Consider the following 22,832-nt stretch of genomic DNA (forward strand, 5'->3'; position numbering starts at 1 on the left):
CCTGGCCATTTATTTTACATACGTAATGTATGTGTTTCCATGCTGCTCTTTCCATTCATACACCCTCTCCTTCCCCCACTGTGTCCACAAGTCTTTGCACTGTGTCTGTGTTTCCATTGCTGCCCTACGTGTACAAATGACTTTTGATGTCAGAATACAAAGGCCCAGGCTACTTGCCTCAGTTCAGGACAGTTCTAAAGGTGGACGGAGGCCTTTGTGGCATCTGCATGGCTGTTTTGTTTCTCTCTCTGCTACCTGCTTTTTTCACTGCCCTTCTCCCAGCATCCAAGGGGTGATGATTCTAAAATACTCTCCAATAAACTTCTTGCATATACAAACCTATGCTTCCTAGACTATTTCTGGGAGAACCAACCTCAGAGAGTGAGACTCTAGGACATTGATTATGATTTATTTGTTATAGAACTGAATCATTGTTTTTAGGTAAGTTATTTAACTTAACTTGAACTTTTAAAAATTAATTAATTTATTTTAAATAAAAAAAAATTTTAGACACCTAATAGCAAAGAAACAAAAATACATAAAACAAAAATCAGAAGATATATGAGGGAAAAGAAAAATATATAATCATTAATCACAGTGAGACATAATAACATTTCTCGGAGAATATTTTATCAAGTGCAGAAAAAATAAGAATAAGAGCATCTTGAATGATGTCATTAATAATTTAAATATAATAGATTTATATTTAATTGCTTTATATTAAGCTTATATCCTGGAGCTTCCCGGTGGTGCTAGTGGTAAAGAACCCACCCGCCAATGCAGGAGACATAAGAGAAGCAAATTCAGTCCCTGGGTTGGGAAGATCCCCTGGAGGAAGGCATGGGAACCCACTCCAGTATTCTTGCCTGGAGAATCTCATGGACAGAGGAGCCTGGAGGGCTATGGTCCATAGGGTGGCAAAGAGTCAGACATGACTGAAGTGACTTCACATGCATGCACACAATCTTGTCTTACACAAAAGTATTTAAAATTTTATATCTCATATGTTGTTATTAGGTATCCATGGGACATTTAGAAAAACTTGCCAAAAAATAAACATTACTCAGTTTCAAAAAGCAGAATTATTTTTTGTGTGATTCAGTTATACATTTACACATATACTATTTTTGAAATTATTTTCATTATACATTATTACAAGATATTGACTGTAGTTCCCTTTGCTATACAGTAACCTTTGCTGCTTGTTGCATATCTATTTTTTAAAATTAAAAATCTAACATTCTATTTGTACTAAGTCAAATAAGTAGAATCAAAATATAAATTTCTTAGGCAAAAATTCATAAGTTTTCTGAAATATACATATTATTTATATATGAAAGTGAAGTCGCTCAGTCATGTCTGACTCTTTGCAACCCCATGGACTGTAGCCCAACAGGCTCCTCCGTCCATAGAATTTTCCAGGTGAGAGTACTGGAGTGGGTTGCCATTTCCTTCTCCAGGGGATCTTCCCAACCCAGGAATTGAACCTGGGTCTCCCACATTGCAGGCAGATGCTTTACCATCTGAGCCACTAGGGAAGCCCCTTATATATATATATATATATATATATATATATATATATATATATATGTATACAAAAGCTTTTCTACTATGCTTGATAAAAGCTTGAGAAAGAACATCAAAAAAGAAGAGTTGGAGAAATTGGAAAACATCAACTAAATGAAATGGGAGCACTGAATACGAAATAGAAAAAGTCAAACAAACTAGATAAAAGTAAAAAGATCCTCATATAGTCCAGTTGTTTTTAAACATGACTGCTCATTAGAAACATATCTAGAGCTCTGGAGAAAAAGCAATTCCTTGGCATTTGTATTTTTCAGAAACTTCCAAAATAATTCTGATATGCATGTGGATTTTAAAGAGTGATTACAGCTTTTTCTATTAAATGGTAGTTTTGGTGATATAGAATTCCATTATTTTTCTGTTGACCAATCATGATACAATGGTATTAAGTGAGTAATAATTATATAATCACAATAGTAAAAGATGTTTATCAATTTTCATAATCAATAGTCAGACAAAAAAGATAATTACAATTTCAAGCCATAATGGGAACATGATTAACCTAACAATATAAAATAATTACATACAATTTGGGGGGTCAAACAGAGTGGTGTGGTAACTGGAAGTGCATACATGCACATGTTTTCATCTGTTCAGCCAATAGATGTCTTTTGGTTGGTGCGTTTAACCCGTTTACCTTTAAGGTAACTAGTGATATGTATGTTTCTATTACTGTTTTTTAATTCTTTCTTTCTCCAGGGGATCTTCCCAACCCAGGGATCAAACCCAGGTCTCCTGCATTGCAGGCAGATTCTTTACCAGCTGAGCCACAAGGGAAGCCCAAGGATACTCCAGTGGGTAGCCTATCCCTTCTTTAGCAGATCTTCCCAAACCAGGAATCGAACCGTGGTCTCCTGCCTTGCAGGCAGATTCTTTACCAACTGAGCTCGGAGGGAAGCTCTATTACCATTTTCTTAATTGTTTTAAGTTTAATTTCTGTTCAGTTCAGTTCAGTTCAGTTGCTCAGTCATGTCCGACTCTTTGTGACCCCATGAATCGCAGCACGCCAGGCCTCCCTGTCCATCAGCAACTCCCAGAGTTCACCTAGACTCACGTCCATCGAGTCAGTGATGCCATCCAGCTGTTTCATCCTCTGTCGTCCCCTTCTCCTCCTGCCCCCAATCCCTCCCAGCATCAGAGTCTTTTCCAATGAGTCAACTCTTCGCATGAGGTGGCCAAAGTACTGGAGTTTCAGCTTTAGCATCATTCCCTCCAAGGAAATCCCAGGGCTGATCTCCTTCAGAATGGACTAGTTGGATCTCCTTGCAGTCCAAGGGACTCTCAAGAGTCTTCTCCAACACCACAGTTCAAAAGCATCAATTCTTCGGTGCTCAGCTTTCTTCATAGTCCAACTCTCACATCCATACATGACCACAGGAAAAACCATAGCCTTGACTACACACCTTTGTTGGCAAAGTAATGTCTCTGCTTTTGAATATGCTCTCTAGGTTGGTCATAACTTTCCTTCCAAGGAGTAAGCCTCTTTTAATTTCATGGCTGCAGTCACCATCTACAGTGATTTTGGAGCCCCCCAAAATAAAGTCTGACACTGTTTCCACTGTTTCCCCATCTATTTGCCATGAAGTGATGGGACCAGATGCCATGATCTTCGTTTTCTGAATGTTGAGCTTTAAGCCAACTTTTTCACTCTCCACTTTCACTTTCATCAAGAGGCTTTTGAGTTCTTCTTCACTTTCTGCCATAAGGGTGGTGTCATCTGCATATCTGATGTTATTAGGTAGGTCTTTTCCTTCTCTTGTTTCCTGCCTGAAGAAGTTCCTTTAGCATTTATTGTAAAGCTGGTTTGGTAGTGCTGAATTCTGGAAAGCTTTTGATTTCTCCATCAAATCTGAAGGAGAGTCTTGCTGGGTAGACTATCCTTGGTTGTAGGTTCTTCCCTTTCATCTTTTTAAATATATCATGTCATTTCCCTTCTGGCTTATAGAGTTTCAGTTAGGACATCAGCCAATAGCCTGATGGGAATTCCTTGTATGTTACTTGTCATTTTTCCCTTGTTGCTTTCAATATTTTATCTCTGTCTTCAGTTTTTTTCAGTTTAATTACTATGTGTCTTGGTGTGTTCCTTCTTGCGTTTATCCTGCCTGGGACTCTCTGTGCTTCCTGAACTTTGTTGATTATTTCCTTTCCCATGTTAGGGAAGTTTTCAGCTATTATCTCTTGAAATATTTTCTCAAGTGCTTTCTCTCTCTCTCCTTCTGGGACCCTATAATGCAAATGTTCTTGTGTTTAATGTTGTCCCAGAGGTCTTTTAGGCTGTTTTCATTTCTTTTCATTCTTTTTTCTATATTCTGTTCTGCAGCAGTGACTTCCATCATTCTGCCCTCCAGGTTATTTATCCGTTCTTCTGCCTCAGTTATTCTGCTATGGATTACTTCAAGCATATTATTTATCTCTGTTTGTTTGCTCTTTAGTTCTTCTAGGTTTTTGGTCAACATTTCTTTCATCTTCTCAATCTTTGCCTCCATTCTTTTTCTGAGATCCTGAATCATCTTTACAATCATTATTCTGAATTGTTTTTCTGGAAAGTTGCACGTCTCCAGTTCATTTAGTTGTTTTTCTGGTTTTTATTATTTCCTTTCATGCTGCTCATGGGGTTCTTGAGGCACAAATGCTGAAGTGGTTTGCCATTCCCTTCTCCAGTGGACCACATTTGTCACAACTCTCCACCATGACCCATCCATCTTGGGTGGCCCTAAATGGCACAGCTTACAGTTTCATTGAGTTAGACAAGGTTGTGATCCTTGTGATCAGTTTGGTTAGTTTTCTGTGATTATGGTTTTCTTTCTGTTTGCTTTCTGATGGATGAGGGTAAGAGGCTTGTGCAAGCTTCAGGATGGGAGGAGCTGGCTGTGGGGGAAGCAGAGCCTTGCTCTAATGGGCAAGGCCATGCTCAGTAAATCTTTAATACAATTTTTTGCTGATGGGTCGGGCTGTGTTCCCTCCCTGTAGTTTGGCCTGAGACCAAACTATAGTAGGGTTAATGGTGGTAATGGAAACTTCCTTTAAAAGGACTTATGCAAGCATGCCAGGGATCCCAGGTCTGCTGCAACCAGAGCCCCTGACCCCACAGCAGGCCACTGTCTACCCATGCCTCTGCTGGAGACTCCTAGACATGCATAGGCAAGTCTGGCTCTGTCTCTTGTGGGGTCCTGGTGTACACAAGGCTTTGTTTGCATCCTCTGGGCATCTCTGGTGGGTCTGAGATTTTATTTTAAATGTGATTGTGCCCCTCCTGCTGTCTTTTTGGGGCTTCTCCTTATAGCCATGAGTGTTGTTTCACTCAGTCATGTCTGATATTATGTTACATTACTTTGCCAACAGAGGTCCATATAGTCAAAGCTATGGTTTTTCCAGTAGTCATGCATGAATGCAACAGTTGGACCGTAAAGGAGGCTGAGCACTGAAGAATTGATGCTTTTGAACTCTGGTGTTGGAGAAGACTCTTGAGAGTCCCTTGGCTTGCAAGGAGATCAAACAAGTCAATCCTAAAGAAAATCAATCCTGAATATTCATTGGAAGGACTGATGCTGAAGCTGAAACTCCAATATTTTGGCTACCTGATGTGAAGAACTGACTCATTTTAAAAGACTGATTCTGGGAAAGACTGAAGGCAGGAGAAAGGGAATGACAGAGGATGAGATGGTTGGATGACATCACTGACTCAATGGACATGAGTTTGATCAAGCTCCGGGAGATGGTGAATGACAGGGAAGCCTGGTGTGCTGCAGTCCATGGGGTTGCAAAGATTTGGACATGCCTGAGCGAATGAACAACAACTGGAGTTTTATCTTGTCTCTTCAACTGGGACATAACTTTATGCTTTTTCATCCTGATTTCTGTAATGTGGTTTTTGTTTTAGTCACTGTGGGATTATGGTTCTTCTTGCTTCTTCTGTCTGCCCTCTGATAGAGGAGGCTAAGAGGCTTGTGTAAGCTTCCTGATGGGAAGGACTGGTGGTGGGAAAAACTGGGTCTTGCTCTGGTGGGCAGGGCCATGCGCAGTAAAGCTTTAATCTGCTGGTGGATGGGGTTGCACTCCCTCGTAGTTTTTTATCCTAAGAGAACCCAGCCCTTGGGCCTGTGGGCTCTATAGTTGGGTTAATGGTGACCTTCCAAGACTACTGCTGCCCATCTCCTAGTCCCTGAGCCCCTGTCGACCCACACCTCCACAGCAGACCCTCCAACACTAGCAGGTGGCTTTGGGTCAGTTTCCTGTGGAGTCACTGTTCCTTTCCTCTGAGTCTTGGTGCATGCAAGGTTTTGTTTGTGCCCTCAAAAACTGGAGTCTGTTTCCCCAGTGTTGTGAAAGTTTTGTGGAAGCAGAAATCAAATTCCACTTGCCTTCAAGGTCAGATTCCCTGGGGATTCCCAGTCCCTTTGTCGGGTCCCCAGACTGGGAAGCTTGACACAGTGTTCTGAACCTTTACACAACAGTGGGAGAACTTCTTTGATATTATTGTTCTCCAGTTTGTGGGTCACCCACTCAGTGGGTATGGGATTTGAGTTTATTGTGATTGTGCTGCTCCTACCATCTTGCATTGGCTTCCTCTTTGTCTTTGGACATGGGGTATCTTTTTCGGTGGATTCCAGAATTCTCCTGTCGATGGTTGTTCAGTAGCTGGTTGTGATTTTGGTGTTCTCGCAGGAGGTGATTGAACGCGTCTGTACTCCATCATCTTGAACCGGAAGCCTGTTTTATCGATTCTTAAGTTGCCTTAAAAGCAGGAATAAATATGGTAATGTAAGTTTCCATGTTACTATCTCCATATGTCTTACCCTCTCCTTCCCTCTCCCCATGTCCATAAGTCTATTCTCTATGTCTGTTTCTTCATTGCTGCCCTGTAAGTAAATTCTTCAGAACCATTTTTCTAGATTCCATATATATGCATTAGAATATGGTGTTTATCTTTCTCTTTCTGACTCACTTCACTCTGTATAATAGGTTCTAGGTTCATCCACCACATTAGAACTGATTCAAATGCATTCCTTTTTATGGCTGAGTAATATTTCATTGTGTATATGCACCACAACTTCTTTATCCATTCATCTGTCAATGGACATCTAGGTTGCTTCCATGTTCTAGCTATTGTAAATAGTGCTACAATGAACAATGGGATACATGAGTCTCTTTCAATTTTGGTTTCCTCAGGGTGTATGCCTAGGGTGGGATTGCTGGGTCATATAGTGCTTTTATTCCTAGTTGTTTAAGGAATCTCCATACCATCTTCCATTGTGGCTGTGTCAATTTACATTCCCACCAACAGTGCAAGAGCATTCCCTTTTCTCCACACCCTCTCCAGCATTTATTGTTTGTAGACTTTTTGATGATGGCCATTTTGACTGGTATGAGATGATATCTCATTGTAGTTTCGATTCACATTTCTCTAATAATGAGAGATGTTGAGTGTTACCATATGTAAAATAGGTAGCCAATGGGAATTTGCTGTATGGCTCAGGAAACTCAAACGGGCTCTGTATCAACCTAGAAGGGTCAGATGGGGAGGGAGATGGGAGAAAGGTTCAAAGGGAGGGGATATATGTATACCTATGGCTGATTCATGTTGAGGTTTGACATAAAACAGCAAAATTCTGTAAAGCAATTATCCTTCAATAAAAAAAATAAATTTTTAAAAATCAGGAATAAATAATGATATTTCTTGAAACAGATAATGTTAATAACAGTCACCATTTAAAGAAGCATAACTAGGTATGCAGGGTCTCATCATGTGCCATCAATGGATGGAAGTTTTTCTCTTTTGAACTTTTAAGTGAATGTTAATACTTCTATTGGATGGTTAATTAAATACTTGCATTAAAAGCTATTTTAGAATTTGTTTCTTCTTACATGTGCTTCACCTTACTTTTATTTCATTTCTATTATTCTATTACCATCTACATTTCATAAACTCTTTACACAATCTAAAGGTTCTCTATTTTCAGTTCTCATACACTATTTTAATTAAATTGCAGTTATGTGTTTTTTACTGACTTTATTGACTTTTCTTGATTTATCTAAGTGTTCATAAAATTTGCATATTTCCAGAGGGAATTCATAGTTAATCATACTATATATCTACACTGACACTAATACTAATTTTCCATTCTGTGCCAAGAATAAATATTAGTATACATACATGCAGAGGAGTGTTCACATTTTAGAGCTAGATTTTAATATCTGTTGAAAAGTTGACCAAATGCTGTTGGAAACAACGATCTTCTGCCTGTCCAATTATAAGGTAGGTGGATACCTTCCTTTACCTTACAAGTCAGTAAAGTAAAATGTGTTGTTCATAGAGTTTAAGATGGCTTAGTCATATATCACAAATTTATTTTCACTTCAGTTAAGTCGCTCAGTTGTGTCCGACTCTTTGTGACCCCATGGACTGCAGCATGCCAGGCTTCCCTGTCCATCACCAACTCCCGGAGCCTACTCAAACTCATGTCCATTAAGTTGGTGATGCCATCCAACCATCTCATCCTTTGTCCTCCCCTTCTCTACCTGCCCTCAATCTTTCCCAGCATCAGGTCTTTTCAAATGAGTCGATTCTTTGCATCAGGTGGCCAGAGTATTGGAGTTTCAGCTTCAGCATCAGTCCTTCCAATGAATATTCAGGACTGATTCCTTTAGGATTGACTGGTTGGATCTCCTTGCAAGCCAAGGGGCTCTCAATAGTCTTTTCCAATACCACAGTTCAAAAGCATCAATTCTTTGGTACTCAGCTTTCTTTATAGTCCAACTCTCACATCCATACAAGACCACTGGAAAAACCATAGCTTTGACTAGACAGACTTTGGTTGGCAAAGTAATGTCTCTGCTTTTTAATATGCTACTTAGGTTGGTCATAGCTTTTCTTCCAAGGAGCAAGCATCTTTTAATTTCACGGCTGCAGTCACCATGTGCAGTGATTTGGAGCCCAAAAAGTAGTCTCTCACTGTTTCCACTGTTTCCCCATCTATTTCCCATGAAGTGATGGGACTGGATGCTATGATCTTGGTTTTCTGAATGTTGAGTTTTAAGCCAACTTTTTCACGCTCCTCTTCCACTTTCATCAAGAGCCTTTTAATTTCTTCTTCACTTTCTGCCATAAAGGTGGTGTCATCTGCATACCTGAGGTTATTGATATTTCTCCTGGCAGTCTTGATTCCAGCTTGTGCTTCATCCAGCCTGGCATTTAGCATGATGTACTCTGCATATAATTTAAATAAGCAGGGTGACAATATACAGCCTTGAAGTACTCCTTTCCCAAATTGGAGCCAGTCTGTTGTTCCATGTCCAATTCTAGCTGTTGCTTCTTGACGTGCATACAGATTTCTCAGGAGGCAGGTCAGGTGGTCTGGTATTCCCATCGCATTAAGAATTTTCCATATTTTCACTTGACTATAAATAAATTCTTCTTAAGTTGTCAGAGATTGCCTTTGAATTGACCTTGGGACATAAATATTCTGAAAGACAGTTTTCAGATATCAATTTTGTTGATTCAGCCCTTCATTTCAGAAAGGCATCCAGAGAGAGAACCAGCTTTAGATTGTTCCAAAGAATGAAGGTTCCTGTGAATATCTACCCAATCAGTGATGATGCTTTATGTGTTTCCAACTATGTTTGGTTAAAAGAGACATTAATATCTAAAAAATAACAGACAGCAGAATGTGGAGACTTGTATATTGCTGCAAAATACACTCTGTATGTTTCAGATGAGATGGCAAAATGAGATTCTTTTGGGAAAGTGGACATCTGATGCTCTCTAAAAAACCCAATTTAATTTCAAAAGAAAATCTTGCAATTTCTTGATTCAGACTTTTTATCTCTGTAGTGGAAGCATTTGATTTGGCCATTGTATCAGTTCTCCAGGGGAATATGGACTATGAAATAGGTTATCTCCATATGCACAAATACTTTATGTGCATGTAGAACTACTCCTCAAGAAATGAAGTGAGTAGAACATTTAAATTATGTCTAGAAATTTTTACTGTGGATGGCATCATTTTCCTAGAGAAGAAAAAGTAGTGTTTGTGGAGTGAATAATAAATCATATCTGTCACCACCAGGAAGGTTGATTGTATATATAGAAGCCACCTATATTGACTGCTGGGAATTAAAATATATGTGTGTTATATAGTATATATAAAACATATAATAACATATTTATATATGTAAGCTTCCTAAAGATTTTGGAGAAATTCCCATGAAAGTATGTCTTCTATTTAATTTTATTTAAGATTGAAAAATGTGAGTTAAAGCAGCCCATTTATGTTCTTCATGAAAGAATGGTTCGTTATTACTTTTCAAACAAAGCTCAATAGTTGGTGATATATTTAATCTCATCCTAAAGAAAACTAGAACAGGAGCCAGGAAACATAGTTGAGAACCTTAGAAAGTCATTTAATCTCTCTTTCAGTCTGCGTTCCCCACAGAGTAGCTCCACAGATGAAATGTAGATAGAAAAGTGCTTTGGAATAATAAGGCAGGACATAAATGTAAGATAGTATTGCCTCAGTTTTTGCCCTATGAAAGTGAACTGTTAGAAATCCGATTCCAGATGTGGGCATACATTCAAGGTTACATTCAGTCATGTAACCCTGGCATTTTTAAACCCTTATTCTGGATAATACATCTTTTGTTGTTCACTAGTATCATGTACTACTCCACATTAAACAGGATGCATTGAGCTCAGTAACAGGGCTTTTAATTCCATAAAAATAAATTTATACTATAGACCTGTTTAAGGACAGTGGCGCCCAGTTCTGTAGACTAGAGCATAATTCCTTGGAACTTATAAGTCATTCATCAATTCTTATATATTCAGTATATAAGAATAGTGCCATGTTTCCACCACCCCTCTCCCAGAGAGTAGCACACAGACCCTATTCCATTAAAATGTAATCTTGTTATGGGCAGAGATTATTGTGCAGTTGGTTCATTTTCATATATCCAATAACTCTAATAATTCTGGCTAATAAGTGTTGTATAAATGGAAGGTCATCTTTGCTTTTCTGAATTTTAGATGTGAATTTATTCACTCATTCATGCATTCAGCAGTGTAATTAAGCACCTAGTATGTGTCCATCCTGAAAGATTATAATAAAAAAATGGGCAACAGGCAGGTAAATAAGTAATTACAGATCTCTTTTATAGGACATCTCTACAAAGTGTTATGGGTTTGTAGAAATGAAATTGCGGTTGACTCTTGAACAAATGTCTGAACTGTGCAGGTCCGCTTATATGTGGGCATTTTTGAATAGTGAATTCTACAGTGCTACCTGATGGGATGTGCAGTGGGGTTGAATCCACAGATACAGAAGCACAGGTAGGACGAACTGTGGATGGGAAGGAATTGTGTGCATTTGAATGCATGGAGAGGAGGGCTGAAACCCTCTAACTCCCACATTATTTAAGGGTTAACTGTACTTAATTCTCCATGGAGTTCACAAAAGTCCTGAGTAGGTAACAAGTTAAATCTTGAATAATGAGTTAAGTGTTTTGATTGAAGACAGTAATTGAGGTCATCAAAGCATTGAGAAATGATTCTTCATGGGTGTCTCACATTTCTACATGTCTTACTAGCTTCCTCTGAAAATATCTTTGAAAAGTGTTTGTGTAGCAAGTGGCCTTGGGTAATAGTGCATCTTTTCTTTTTCTTTTTTATTCATTTCTTATATAATATTATACATGTTTTAATGCCATTCTCCTAAATCATCCCCCCCTTCCTCTCCCACAGAGTCCAAAAGACTATTCTATACATCTGTGTCTCTTTTGCTGTCTTGCATACAGGGTTGTCATTACCATCTTTCTAAAATCCATATATATGCGTTAGTATACTGTATTGGTGTTTTTCTTTCTGGCTTACTTCACTCTGTATAATAGGCTCCAGTTTCATCCACCTCATTAGAACTGATTCAAATGTATTCTTTTTAATGGATGAGTAATACTCCATTGTGTATATGTACCACAGCTTTCTTATCCATTCATCTGCTGATGGGTATCTAGGTTGCTTCCATGTCCTGGCTATTATAAACAGTGCTGCGATGAACATTGGGGTACAAGTGTCTCTTTCAATTCTGGTTTCCTCGGTGTGTATGCCCAGCAGTGGGATTGCTGGGGCGTATGGCAGTTCTATTTCCAGTTTTTTAAGGAATCTCCACACTGTTCTCCATAGTGGCTGTACTAGTTTGCACTCCCACCAACAGTGTAAGAGCGTTCCCTTTTCTCCACACCCTCTCCAGCACTTATTGCTTGTAGACTTTTGGATCACAGCCATTCTGACTGGCGTGAAATGGTACCTCACTGTGGTTTTGATTTGCATTTCTCTGATAATGAGTGATGTTGAGCATCTTTTCATGTGTTTGTTAGCCATCTGTATGTCTTTGGAGAAATGTCTTTTTAGTTCTTTGGCCCATTTTTTGATTGGGTCATTTATTTTTCTGGAATTGAGCTGCAGGAGTTGCTTGTATATTTTTGAGATTAGTTGTTTGTCAGTTGCTTCATTTGCTATTATTTTCTCCCATTCTGAAGGCTGTCTTTTCACCTTACTTATAGTTTCTTTTGTTGTGCAAAAGCTTTTAATTTTAATTAGATCCCATTTGTTTATTTTTGCTTTTATTTCCAAGATTCTGGGAGGTGGGTCATAGAGGATCCTGCTGTGATGTATGTCAGAGAGTGTTTATATATGACAAACCCACAGCAAACATTATCCTCAATGGTGAAAAATTGAAAGCATTTCCCCTAAAGTCAGGAACAAAACAAGGGTGCCCACTCTCACCACTACTATTCAACATAGTTTTGGAAGTTTTGGCCACAGCAATCAGAGCAGAAAAAGAAATAAAAGGAATCCAAATTGGAAAAGAAGAAGTAAAACTCTCACTGTTTGCAGATGACATGATCCTCTGCATAGAAAACCCTAAAAACCCACCAGGAAATTACTAGAGCTAATCAATGAATATAGTAAAGTTGCAGGATATAAAGTCAACACACAGAAATCCCTTGCATTCCTATACACTGCTACTGCTACTGCTAAGTCACTTTAGTCGTGTCCAACTCTGTGCGACCCCATAGACGGCAGCCCACCAGGCTCCGTCATCCCTGGGATTCTCCAGGCAAGAACACTGGAGTGGGTTGCCATTTCCTTCTCCAATGCATGAAAGTGAAAAGTGAAAGTGCAGTTGCTCAGTTGTGTCCGACTCTTAGCAACCCCATGGACTGCAGCCTACCAGGCTCCTCTGCCCATGGGATTTTAGAAAATAGAGAAATTAAGGAAACAATTCCATTCACCATTGCAACGAAAAGAATAAAATACTTAGGAATATATCTACCTAAAGAAACTAAAGATCTATATACAGAAAACTATAAAACACTGATGAAAGAAATCAAAGAGGACTCTAATAGATGGAGAAATATACCATGTTCATGGATCAGAAGAATCAATATAGTGAAAATGAGTATACTACCCAAAGCAATCTATAGATTCAATGCAATCCCTATCAAGCTACCAACAATATTTTTCACAGAGCCAGAACAAATAATTTCACAATTTGTATGGAAATACAAAAAACCTCGAATAGCCAAAGCAATCTTGAGAAAGAAGAATGGAACTGGAGGAATCAACCTGCCTGGTTTCAGGCTCTACTACAAAGCCACAGTCATTAAGACAGTATGGTACTGGCACAAAGACAGAAATATAGATCAATGGAACAAAATTGAAAGCCCAGAGATAAACCCACAGACCTATGGACACCTTATCTTTGACAAAGGAGGCAAGAATATACAGTGGACAAAAGACAATCTCTTTAACAAGTGGGGCTGGGAAAACTGGTCAACCACTTGTAAAAGAATGAAACTAGAACACTTTCTAACACCATACACAAAATAAACTCAAAATGTATTAAAGATCTAAACATAAGACCAGAAACTATAAAACTCCTAGAGGAGAACATAGGCAAAACACTCTCTGACATAGTGCGTCTTTTCAGAACAAAGGGCAGATATGTTGAAATGATCTGGTTCCCCAAGCATGGCTCCACTAATGCTCAGGGAACCAGTACAAAAAACTGTTGGTGCTGTGGCTTCTGCTATTAAGGTGAATAGTAAAGCGTCTTGTCTTTGACTCAAGAGTTGCATGGCCTCTGCCAGCATCCAGAACACTGACAGGGCTACTTATTAGCTAGCATGTGCAGTAATACCATCGCCTTTCATGGGTTTTGACAGTTTTGTGGGTTAACTGGGATGCTGAGAGAGACATGACTTTCTGCAAAAGGAAGAATGAGGGTAGTCAGGTGGTTAATGGAATTTGAGTGAAATCATGGTTTCCCAAGTGGCGCCAATGGTAAAGAATCCACCTGCTAGTTCAGGAGACCCAGGAGATGGAGTTTCAATCCCTGGGTCAGAAAGATCCTCTGGAGTAGGAAGTGGCAATCCATTCCAGTATTCTTGCCAGAAAATTCCAAGGACAGAGGAACCTGGCAGGCTACAGTCTATGGGGTTGCAAAGAGTCGGACACGACAGAGTGCATGCATGCACACACACACACACACACACCCACACACACCCACAGGAATTGGTAACAGACATGTTTCATAGTTGATGGAGCAACAGATGGTCCCCTGCTTTGTTGCTTGTTAAAGATGAGGAACTTGGAAGATGGTTGCTGTCTGGTTTCAGGGAAGTATTAATAGGTTCAAAGATTGAGTGATGCAATACTTGTGCTGGCTCTTTCCAGAGAAGGGGAACTTCCTTAGGTATCTACTGATCAGTCTCAAGCCCATCCATTGCAAAAACTAAGACTAGGATGAGTCCTGGGTGGGCTAAAGGGTCTCTTCTCTCTGTCCACCAGTAGTTACTGGGAGTGTTGAAAGAAGAAATTTGGACATTATGAGAGGAAGCCACTGAATAGTACAGGGGTGACTGAGCGACTTCACTTTCACTTTTCACTGTCATACATTGGAGAAGGAAGTGGCAACCCACTCCAGTGTTCTTGCCTGGAGAATCTCAGGGATGGGGGAGCCTGGTGAGCTACTGTCTGTGGGGTCGCACAGAGTCGGACACGACTGAAGCAACTTAGCAGCAGCAGCAGCAGCTACTGCCTCAGATTATGTATAAGATGCTGAAAAACAGCCCACTGGAAAATGAGAAAGGACCCAAAGAATTATAGATGAATTTTAAAGTCAGCCTTGCCACCTTGCAAAACTCTCTTAGGCCTTATACTGTAACTGGATAAAGAGTTAAGAGATGGTATCTTAATAGTGGAAGCATGTACAAGTTTAACCCTTGTCAGGCAGAGGGAACAAGCTGATGACTCTGTTGGAAACCAGCACAGCTATGGATACTAAGTCCAGGGGTTAGTTACCAAGGTTAAAAGAGATGGCGTCAGAAATAATGATTTTGCTCTCTGGTATATGGCTTTGTGTAGACCTGAGACATTGCAAGGTCATTGTTTTGAGCCAGTGAACAGCTGCCATGCTGGTCTTTCCTTCTGCACACCCTCATCATTGTTGTCCTTCCTCCTTCAACTGTTTCAGGCAAAAGCTGATTGTTGGTGCATGAATAGCCTCTGAGTATGCTAGGGGCCAGTTCGGGGAGTGGGGACTCTTACCAAGTCACCATCCTATCAGTCCCGTGGTGGTGGGTGTCCTGATTCAATCGATGGGGTTGAGCAGTATTCCCAGTGGCAAAGGGGAAGTGAAGCAGCCTTGCTGCTTCCACTTCTGAATGTATAGTGAAGACTGGAGCATATTGTGATTGTGATTTTCTGTCCCATAAATGCCAGAGGGAACCATTTCAATAGGAAGAGCTACAGGTAGTGAAGCAGAACACAACCTTCGGGGGATCCCCCAAATCTCTGACCTCCTGGAGCTCCAAGGCTCTGTGACTGGTGATTTGGCAAATTGAGGCTTCTGGCAGAGTCAGGAAGCCTCCTCCTCCTGGCACTTTGGAGGGCTGTGTATCCATTACTGCCATGACACAGCCTTCCAGGTATCTTTGGAAAATCAGTTGTCAGCCTGCCATGGAGTCCTTTTTCTTAACTGGACACTTGACTCAGGAAGGTTTCTCTGACTCTCTGGCCCATATTTCCATTCTGGGGATTCAACTTGGAGGTGGTGGCTAACGAGGTCAGACATTTTCAACAGGCCTCACTAATCAAATGGAAATGGTATATTTGAGAAAGCCGTTGGCCTGTCCCCAGTGCAATCTCAGCTTTACACACGAAAAGTAGTCATTGCCCTCTGTTGTCCATTCCACTGCCTGGAACAAAGCTACCAGCTCAGTGGGGACCCTTCTCTTCACGGTGCTTTTCTTAGCGTGGTTGGATGATGTTTCAGCTGAGCTGAAACCTGATGATGACCCCTGGGCTCCTGTGGTTGGGAAACCTCCCAGGCTGCCATGCAGAACTGAAAAGGGCTGTGATCACTCTACTCGTCCAGTGGAACTGGAGGCCTTTCCCATGTTTTTATTGACTCGTGGGTTGTGGTCATTGGCCTAGCTTATTTGTCTGCCATTTGGGAAACTGCGGACTTAGATGTTAAAGACACCTTGGGGAGGCACTATGAATTATGGCAATAAATTATGGCTGCCGATGGGTCATCTGACGCCCATACTCTGATGAGGCACACTGGAATCACACTGCTGATCAAATCTCCATTGCCTGGATTGCCACCATTGCTGCTGGATATATAATAGCACTGAACGTAGTAACATACCCACCGTTATAACATAGGTACAGAGTAAACAACTCCAGGTTTCTGATGCCGAGACCATGCTGCATAGGATTCATTCCGCTGGTTGGCTACAGGACCCTCAGGAGGAGTGGGCGTGGCTATTTTTGTATTGTATTGTAGGCTGTTTTCTCCTGTTCCTTGGAGGTCTGGTGAGACTGTTGCTGTTGTTGTTTTTTAGTTGCTGTTTTTAGTTGCTAAATGGTATGCAACTCTCTTGTGACCTCATGGGCTATACCTCTTCAGGCTCCTCTGTCCATGGGATTTTACAGGCAGGAATACTGGAGTGTGTTGCTGTTTCCTCCTCCAGGGAATCTTCCTGACCCAGGGATATAACTCATGTCTCCTGTACTGGCAGGCAGGTTCTTTACCATTGTGCCATCCTGGAAGCCACCTGCTGGACTAGCTTTATTTTTATTTTTTATTTTTTTTGGATTAGCTTTAATTAAATATTTTCATGAGATAAATTGAACTGATTTGGTTCTAGCTCCTGTTCATTTAAACAGAATGGTTTATTAATGTGACAATTAACCATAAACCAAGATGGTGTAAAAATGAAGTGGGTGTTATTGGGAAATAATTCTTCATGGGTGTCTTGAGTTTCTGTTTGTCTTACAAGCAGAGGCACAAATACCTTGTTCCAAACTCTCTTTCCAAGGATTTTTGTATGCAGAGCAGCTTTCAATGATAGAACTAGTATATCCTTCTGGAGCCAAGGGGGAGTGTCTTTCTCTGGGACAAAAGGCAGGCGAACTCATGGCCAAGCCTCATAAAGACATGTCTCCCTCTGTCACTAAGGGGCCATACAGTTACTGACTGTTACCAAAGTTTCAAGCTCCATGTGCTTGGGAGTTCCTTTCCTGTAATGGAACCCATTGCCTGTGCAAGCATTACAAGGTCCTCTTTTCTTCCTGGAAATTGGGCTTGGAGAACCACATAAATCCTGATCCTCTAACTACTGTGGTTGTTAGGAGTGATCATACCTTTTTTCCTTCTCTGACCCAGGGTTCTTGTGTCTTCTACCAGCATCCATGGCAGGCTCAACTTGTTAGCTTGCAAGTAAAGTAAAACTTCAGGCCCTTTATCTTTTTCTCATAATTAGTAGCTATAAAAGATACACCTCTCAATATTGTAACACAGTTGATGTTTATTTTTCTATGACAAAACAATTGCTTCTTATAGAATTCTTTTCCAAGTAGTGATTCAAGTGTAGCTTCCTTCCTTTTTTCTTTTTTTTGTCTTTATCAGATTCCAAGTTTGCCATACTCATCTACATCAAGCTGTCTGGAAGGGAAGGAGCATGGATGTGTGTACATGGGGTATTTTCATGGGTCAAGCGAAAGGGGTACATAGCATTCACCTTCATGTTCTGTCAGCTGAACTTGTTCAAATGTGACTCTTAGGGGAGAAATGAAGTCCAATCCTGTGCCCGTGAAGAAGAGACATGGGTTTGGTGGAAAATTTCCCCTATGAATAGAAGCTCTTTCCAACGAAAAGTAACTTCATGTGTACAGTCATGAAAGTGAGCAGGACATGACTCTAGCATGGCTAAAATCACAGGATGCTTAAAGTAGATTGTGGTAGAAGGTGAGAGTTAGTCATGCATCATCCTTTTACCTTAGGTTGATAGATCTCTCCAAATGACTGGTAGATTCTGAAAGAAAGATTTTAATTATGGACAATAAGATTAGGGAGAATACTTAGGAAGCAATAGACTGAATGAAAAAGGATGACAATTTAAATAAAGCCAGTGACAAAAGAGACTCACTAATACAATCAACAAGCACTTAGGAAGGACAGACTAAATGCTACTGCTAAGTCACTTCAGTCGTGTCCGACTCTGTGTGACCTCATAGACGGCAGCCCACCAGGCTCCTTTGTCCCTGGGAGTCTCCAGGCAAGAACACTGGAGAGGGTTGCCATTTCCTTCTCCAATGCATGCATGCATGCTAAGTCACTTAAGTCATGTCTGACTCTATGTGACCCCTTGGACAGCAGCCCACCAGGCTCCTCTGTCCACGGGATTCTCCAGGCAAGAACACTGGAGTGGGTTGCCATTTCCTTCTCCCAACTAAGTGCTAGATGGTGGGTGTATGCCAAAATAGAACAAGTAATAAATATACCAATTAGGTACCCATTAGATATACATGGTTAGAGACATGGTAGTGAACAGAGTCCATAGGGTTGCACAGAATCGACTGAAGCGACTTAGTATGCATGCACACACATGCTATGTTAAGGGAAATGTTGTTCTTTGAGCTTACTGAATGCATTATAACTTTCTTCTGATTTCTCAGGTATTCAGAAGAGGGTATACAGATCCATGCCTATAACAGTATTTGGTGGAGAATTGTACTGTAATTTCTTAAGATTGTTACCTCTGCCACTTACAACAGTGATGCAAGGGAAGGTCCCTTTAATTATACTCAGCATACTGCTGTCAGCTTAAAAAATACCATGTTCATATTCTTTGTTAAATGTTGTTGTTTAATAAAGAAATATTCTTCATCCCTGTAGGCTCCAAGCTAATTGCTATTGGAAATGAGTTTCAGAAAACAGTCAACAATAATAAGACAACATGGTTTAAGATTGCCTAATTTTTTTTTTTTTTTGTAGTTTTAGGATGTAATAAGAGAGAGGAGTGAGCTACTCTTTATTTACTCTGCCTTTCCATGCCCCTTTCTCCTGTACTGTTTGGTTGAAATGACGGCCACCCTGTGAATGAGACATGACTCCATGATCACCATCCAAAACCGAGCCTAAGGCTGAGAAACTGCACAAGTCCTCACTCAAGCCTCCACCCTCCCAACTGCATGCATCACAACCTGCTCAGGAGATGCAGGAATGAGAATTCATTTCCTTTTTGGTTAATTTTTGCTTATTGAACTGCCTGATTTCATGGACATTGCAGAGGGTGGTATGTAAACTTTGTAACAGAAACCATCAGGGTTCTTTTGCTGAGTTTAGTTAGCACAGAATGCTAATAACATCAAGCAACAGCTATGGATCCTCCAAGGGCGGGCAGGGCATGTTCTTTCCTGTTATGGAAACAAACGGAGTCCCACACCCAAAATAGCCACTTCATCGATGTATGCTTGTGATTGTTACCAGGACGGAGACAATACAAATTGGTCAGCACAGATTAATCATCCCTTATGGAAGGCAAAACAAAAAAGCAAGGAAATGAAAACTTAGAAGCACAGGTTATGCTGATCTGGTTCAATTCTGTTAGCCTGAAGACTCTGATGATTGATTACCGGTCCTTAACTGTGCTTAGAGATATCAGGAGGTTATGTTTGTTCCGTCTGGAAAGATGTAGCCTATTTCTAATTTTAACTGCAATATGAAGTTGAGAAAGTCTGTTTCTATTTCTCCTATTTTAAACTAGTGTCCTTCTAAACATAGTATGTCCATAATCGTTAGTTTAGGGACAGACAGGAATATCCAGGATTGGGTCATCCTGGTGCGGGTGGGGGAGTCTGACCTTCAGGAAGCTGTGTTTAGGTTCTGGTCACGCTGTGTGACACAGACAGGAAATAAACAACACGTCTTCGCCAGCACAGGCAAGAAATCTGAATTCACACTTGGCAAGTGAAGGAAAGTGCAAAAGTCTGTCAATACAAAGATCTGTTTTTTTAATGAACTCAAATGATGCTGTGTTTATCATCACACACAGAAGTACTCAACAGATTTGATCTTTAGATCCTAAGTCATCTTCTTCACAGTTTTATCTTTGACGTTAATCTTTTGAGTTTTAACCATAATTAGACTACTGCGCTATGCTCAGTCGCTTCAGTTGTATCTGACTCTTTGCAACCCTATGGACTGTAGCCTTCCAGGCTCCTCTGTCCATGGATTCTCCAGGCAAGAATACTGGAGTGGGTTGACATGCGCTTCTCCAGGGGAGCTTCTTGATCTAAGGATTGAACCCATGTCTCCTTTGCCTTCTGTGTCCCAGGCAAATTCTGTATTACTGAGCCACCAGGGATGCCCAATTATACTATTATTGGATTGTAAGAAAAAAATGACTTCACATTGTTAATAGCATAAACTTTGCATTTTGCACTATATCATTGCATTGATTTTTTTACCTTTCTTAACTTTCCAGGGTGAGAACTTAATCTTAACAAAGTGGAATTGTTTGATTTTTCATATAAGCAGCTTTGATGACATAACAGTTATCTCTTTTTCTTGCCTTGTATTTTCCATTTCAGGAATCAGCCCAGCTATCCGGATTCCCTGAATATGTTAAAATAGTAGAAGTTGGACCTAGGGATGGATTGCAGAATGAAAAGGTAGTTTGATGTTTATTTTACACAGTTTACTTAAAATGTTAAATCTAAATATTTACTCAGAGTCTAAAGGCTTATGTGGATTTCATATATTAGATGATTATGTGTGTTCTCAGTTGCTACTTGAATTTATACATCTTAAATAGTATTTACTTTCAGTTAAGAATTAATTTCTATTTATGTGTCTTAGACGCTATGCAAATAACATGTAATTTTTCATGTTTTCTTAGGTTATAGTTCCTACAGATATAAAAATTGAATTTATCAATCAACTTTCCCAAACTGGCTTGTCTGTAATAGAAGTGACAAGCTTTGTGTCTTCCAGGTGGATACCACAGGTATGTAAGTCCATAATTCCTTAACTGGATTCTTAATCCAACACTGCCAAGATTTAGTGACCAGCGTGATATGTATTGTGATATTAACCTGATATAATTACCAGCTTGCTATATTCTTATGAAATTTTAGCTCATACACCTAATGGCTCAGGCAGTAAAGTTTCTGCTTGCAATGCAGGAGACTTGAGTTCGATCCCTGAGTCAGAAAGATCTTCTGGAGAAGGGAATGGCTAAACACTTCAGTATTCTTGCCTGGAGAATTCCATGGACAGAAGAGCCTAGGGGACTACAGTTTATGGGGTCACAAAGAGTCAGACACGACTGAGTGACTAGTACTTTTCACTTTAGTGAAAGATTTAGTGAACAGTGAGATATACATTGTGATATTAACTTGATATAATTACCAGTTTTCTGTATTCTTATAAAATATTAGTCCATACACTTGAAAATGAAAGTGAAAGTTAGTCACACAGTCTAACTACAGCCCACCAGGCTCCTCCGTCCATGGAATTCTCCAGGCAAGAGTACTGGAGTGGGTTGCCATTTTCTTCTGCAGTGGATCTTCCTGATCCAGGGATCAAACCCGGGTCTCCTGCATTGCAGGTGGATTCTTTACCAACTGAGCTACTAGGGAAGCCCATACACTTAGATATGATTAAGTAAAAAACATCTTTAATTAAATATACATATTAAGTCTTAAAAAGTTATTTGGACTTAGTTGTTTAAAAGCTGTTTGGAACTTCATCCTAAACATCCAAGAGTGTATGGTTCAATATAATGAGTAGGGGATAAGACTCTCAATAGCAGTTTAGGGTCCTGCCTTCCGTTTGCTTCCATTTACACAAGCAGACATTGTTGATCCTGCTTTGTGCTCATAGCCCACTGTTCCCTTGGGAATCTTGGATTTGAATTCTCAAAAGTCATTTATATCTAGTTAGTCAGTTACTGATACAAAATTCTTCCTCTTCAATGTAGCCTATGGTTATCTCTTTTTTTTCAACTCCATGGATGAGTTAGTAACCCACAGCCTTATGAGTTAATTATTGGGATAGTCTCTTAAATAATGTTTGTAAGCACTGTCTCTCCCTTCTTTATGCATCTCACCCATTGCTTCTAAGATAACCTCCTAGAACCTACCATTTTACTGACTTTATGAGTGATCTGAATATCTCCAGCTGATTTACCAGTTTTGTCTGTTAGAAGGAAGTGATGTTAAGTGTGACCTGACATCTTGCCCATACAATCCCATTTTAAACAGTGAGAAATGTATAATAGATATACACTCTTTTTTAATGCTTATATTTGCTAGTTTATATATATTCATATAATTGATGAAAATACATAGATTCATCAGAGACAAAAGGGAGTCATCTGGAATCTTCTCTTGAAGAGGATATAGTCTTATTCAGAGCTGGCTAGCATATGGAAGCAGCCATCACTTCTGAGACTTGGCTCTGATGTTTGAAATGTGATTAATAATTAGCCAACAGTGAACCCCTCTCCCTTCCTAGTCCAGTTCTCATTCCCTGGATCCTCGGATTCCTTGAACCCTGTTCTTATTCCTTGGGTCCCCTAGTCTCTCCCCAGAACTTAACTTCGCTGATTACTTTTTCATCCTGCTCCCTTGGTTTCCTCTTCAGTCCTCCTTCACTTGCCACCCTAAAGCTCCTTTTGGCTTCCCAACAACATTTCCCCACCACCAAGTTCCCTCGAGATTCTTTAATAATTTCCCCTGCCTCTGCTCTCCTCTTTTCTGACCCTTCCAATATCAACAGTCACTTCTGAGAGGATGACAAGTCTGTGTTTCCAGTTCTGTCCTTTCTGATGAGCTTCAGCTGGACATGCTATTAGCACTTGAAACTCAGTGGGTTCAAAACCATACTTATTGTTGATCC

The 22,832-nt window shown here is 40.1% G+C and overlaps 1 protein-coding gene across 3 annotated transcripts in view; it reads left to right on the plus strand.

The window, feature by feature from the left end:
• Window positions 1–22,832, plus strand: part of HMGCLL1 (3-hydroxy-3-methylglutaryl-CoA lyase like 1) — a 197,180-nt gene that overhangs the window by 50,569 nt on the left and 123,779 nt on the right. For 2 of the 3 annotated variants that reach the window (XM_061397811.1, XM_061397810.1), the window contains exons 2-3: window positions 20,522–20,602; window positions 20,830–20,937. In XM_061397811.1, the coding sequence (XP_061253795.1) occupies window positions 20,522–20,602; window positions 20,830–20,937 (189 nt within the window). Of the gene's footprint in view, window positions 1–20,521; window positions 20,603–20,829; window positions 20,938–22,832 lie in introns of those variants that run through there. The other variant, XM_061397812.1, reaches the window with a different exon arrangement.

The sequence above is a fragment of the Bos javanicus genome, chromosome 23 (genome assembly GCF_032452875.1).
Source record: "Bos javanicus breed banteng chromosome 23, ARS-OSU_banteng_1.0, whole genome shotgun sequence".
Taxonomy (NCBI): Eukaryota; Metazoa; Chordata; class Mammalia; order Artiodactyla; family Bovidae; genus Bos; species Bos javanicus.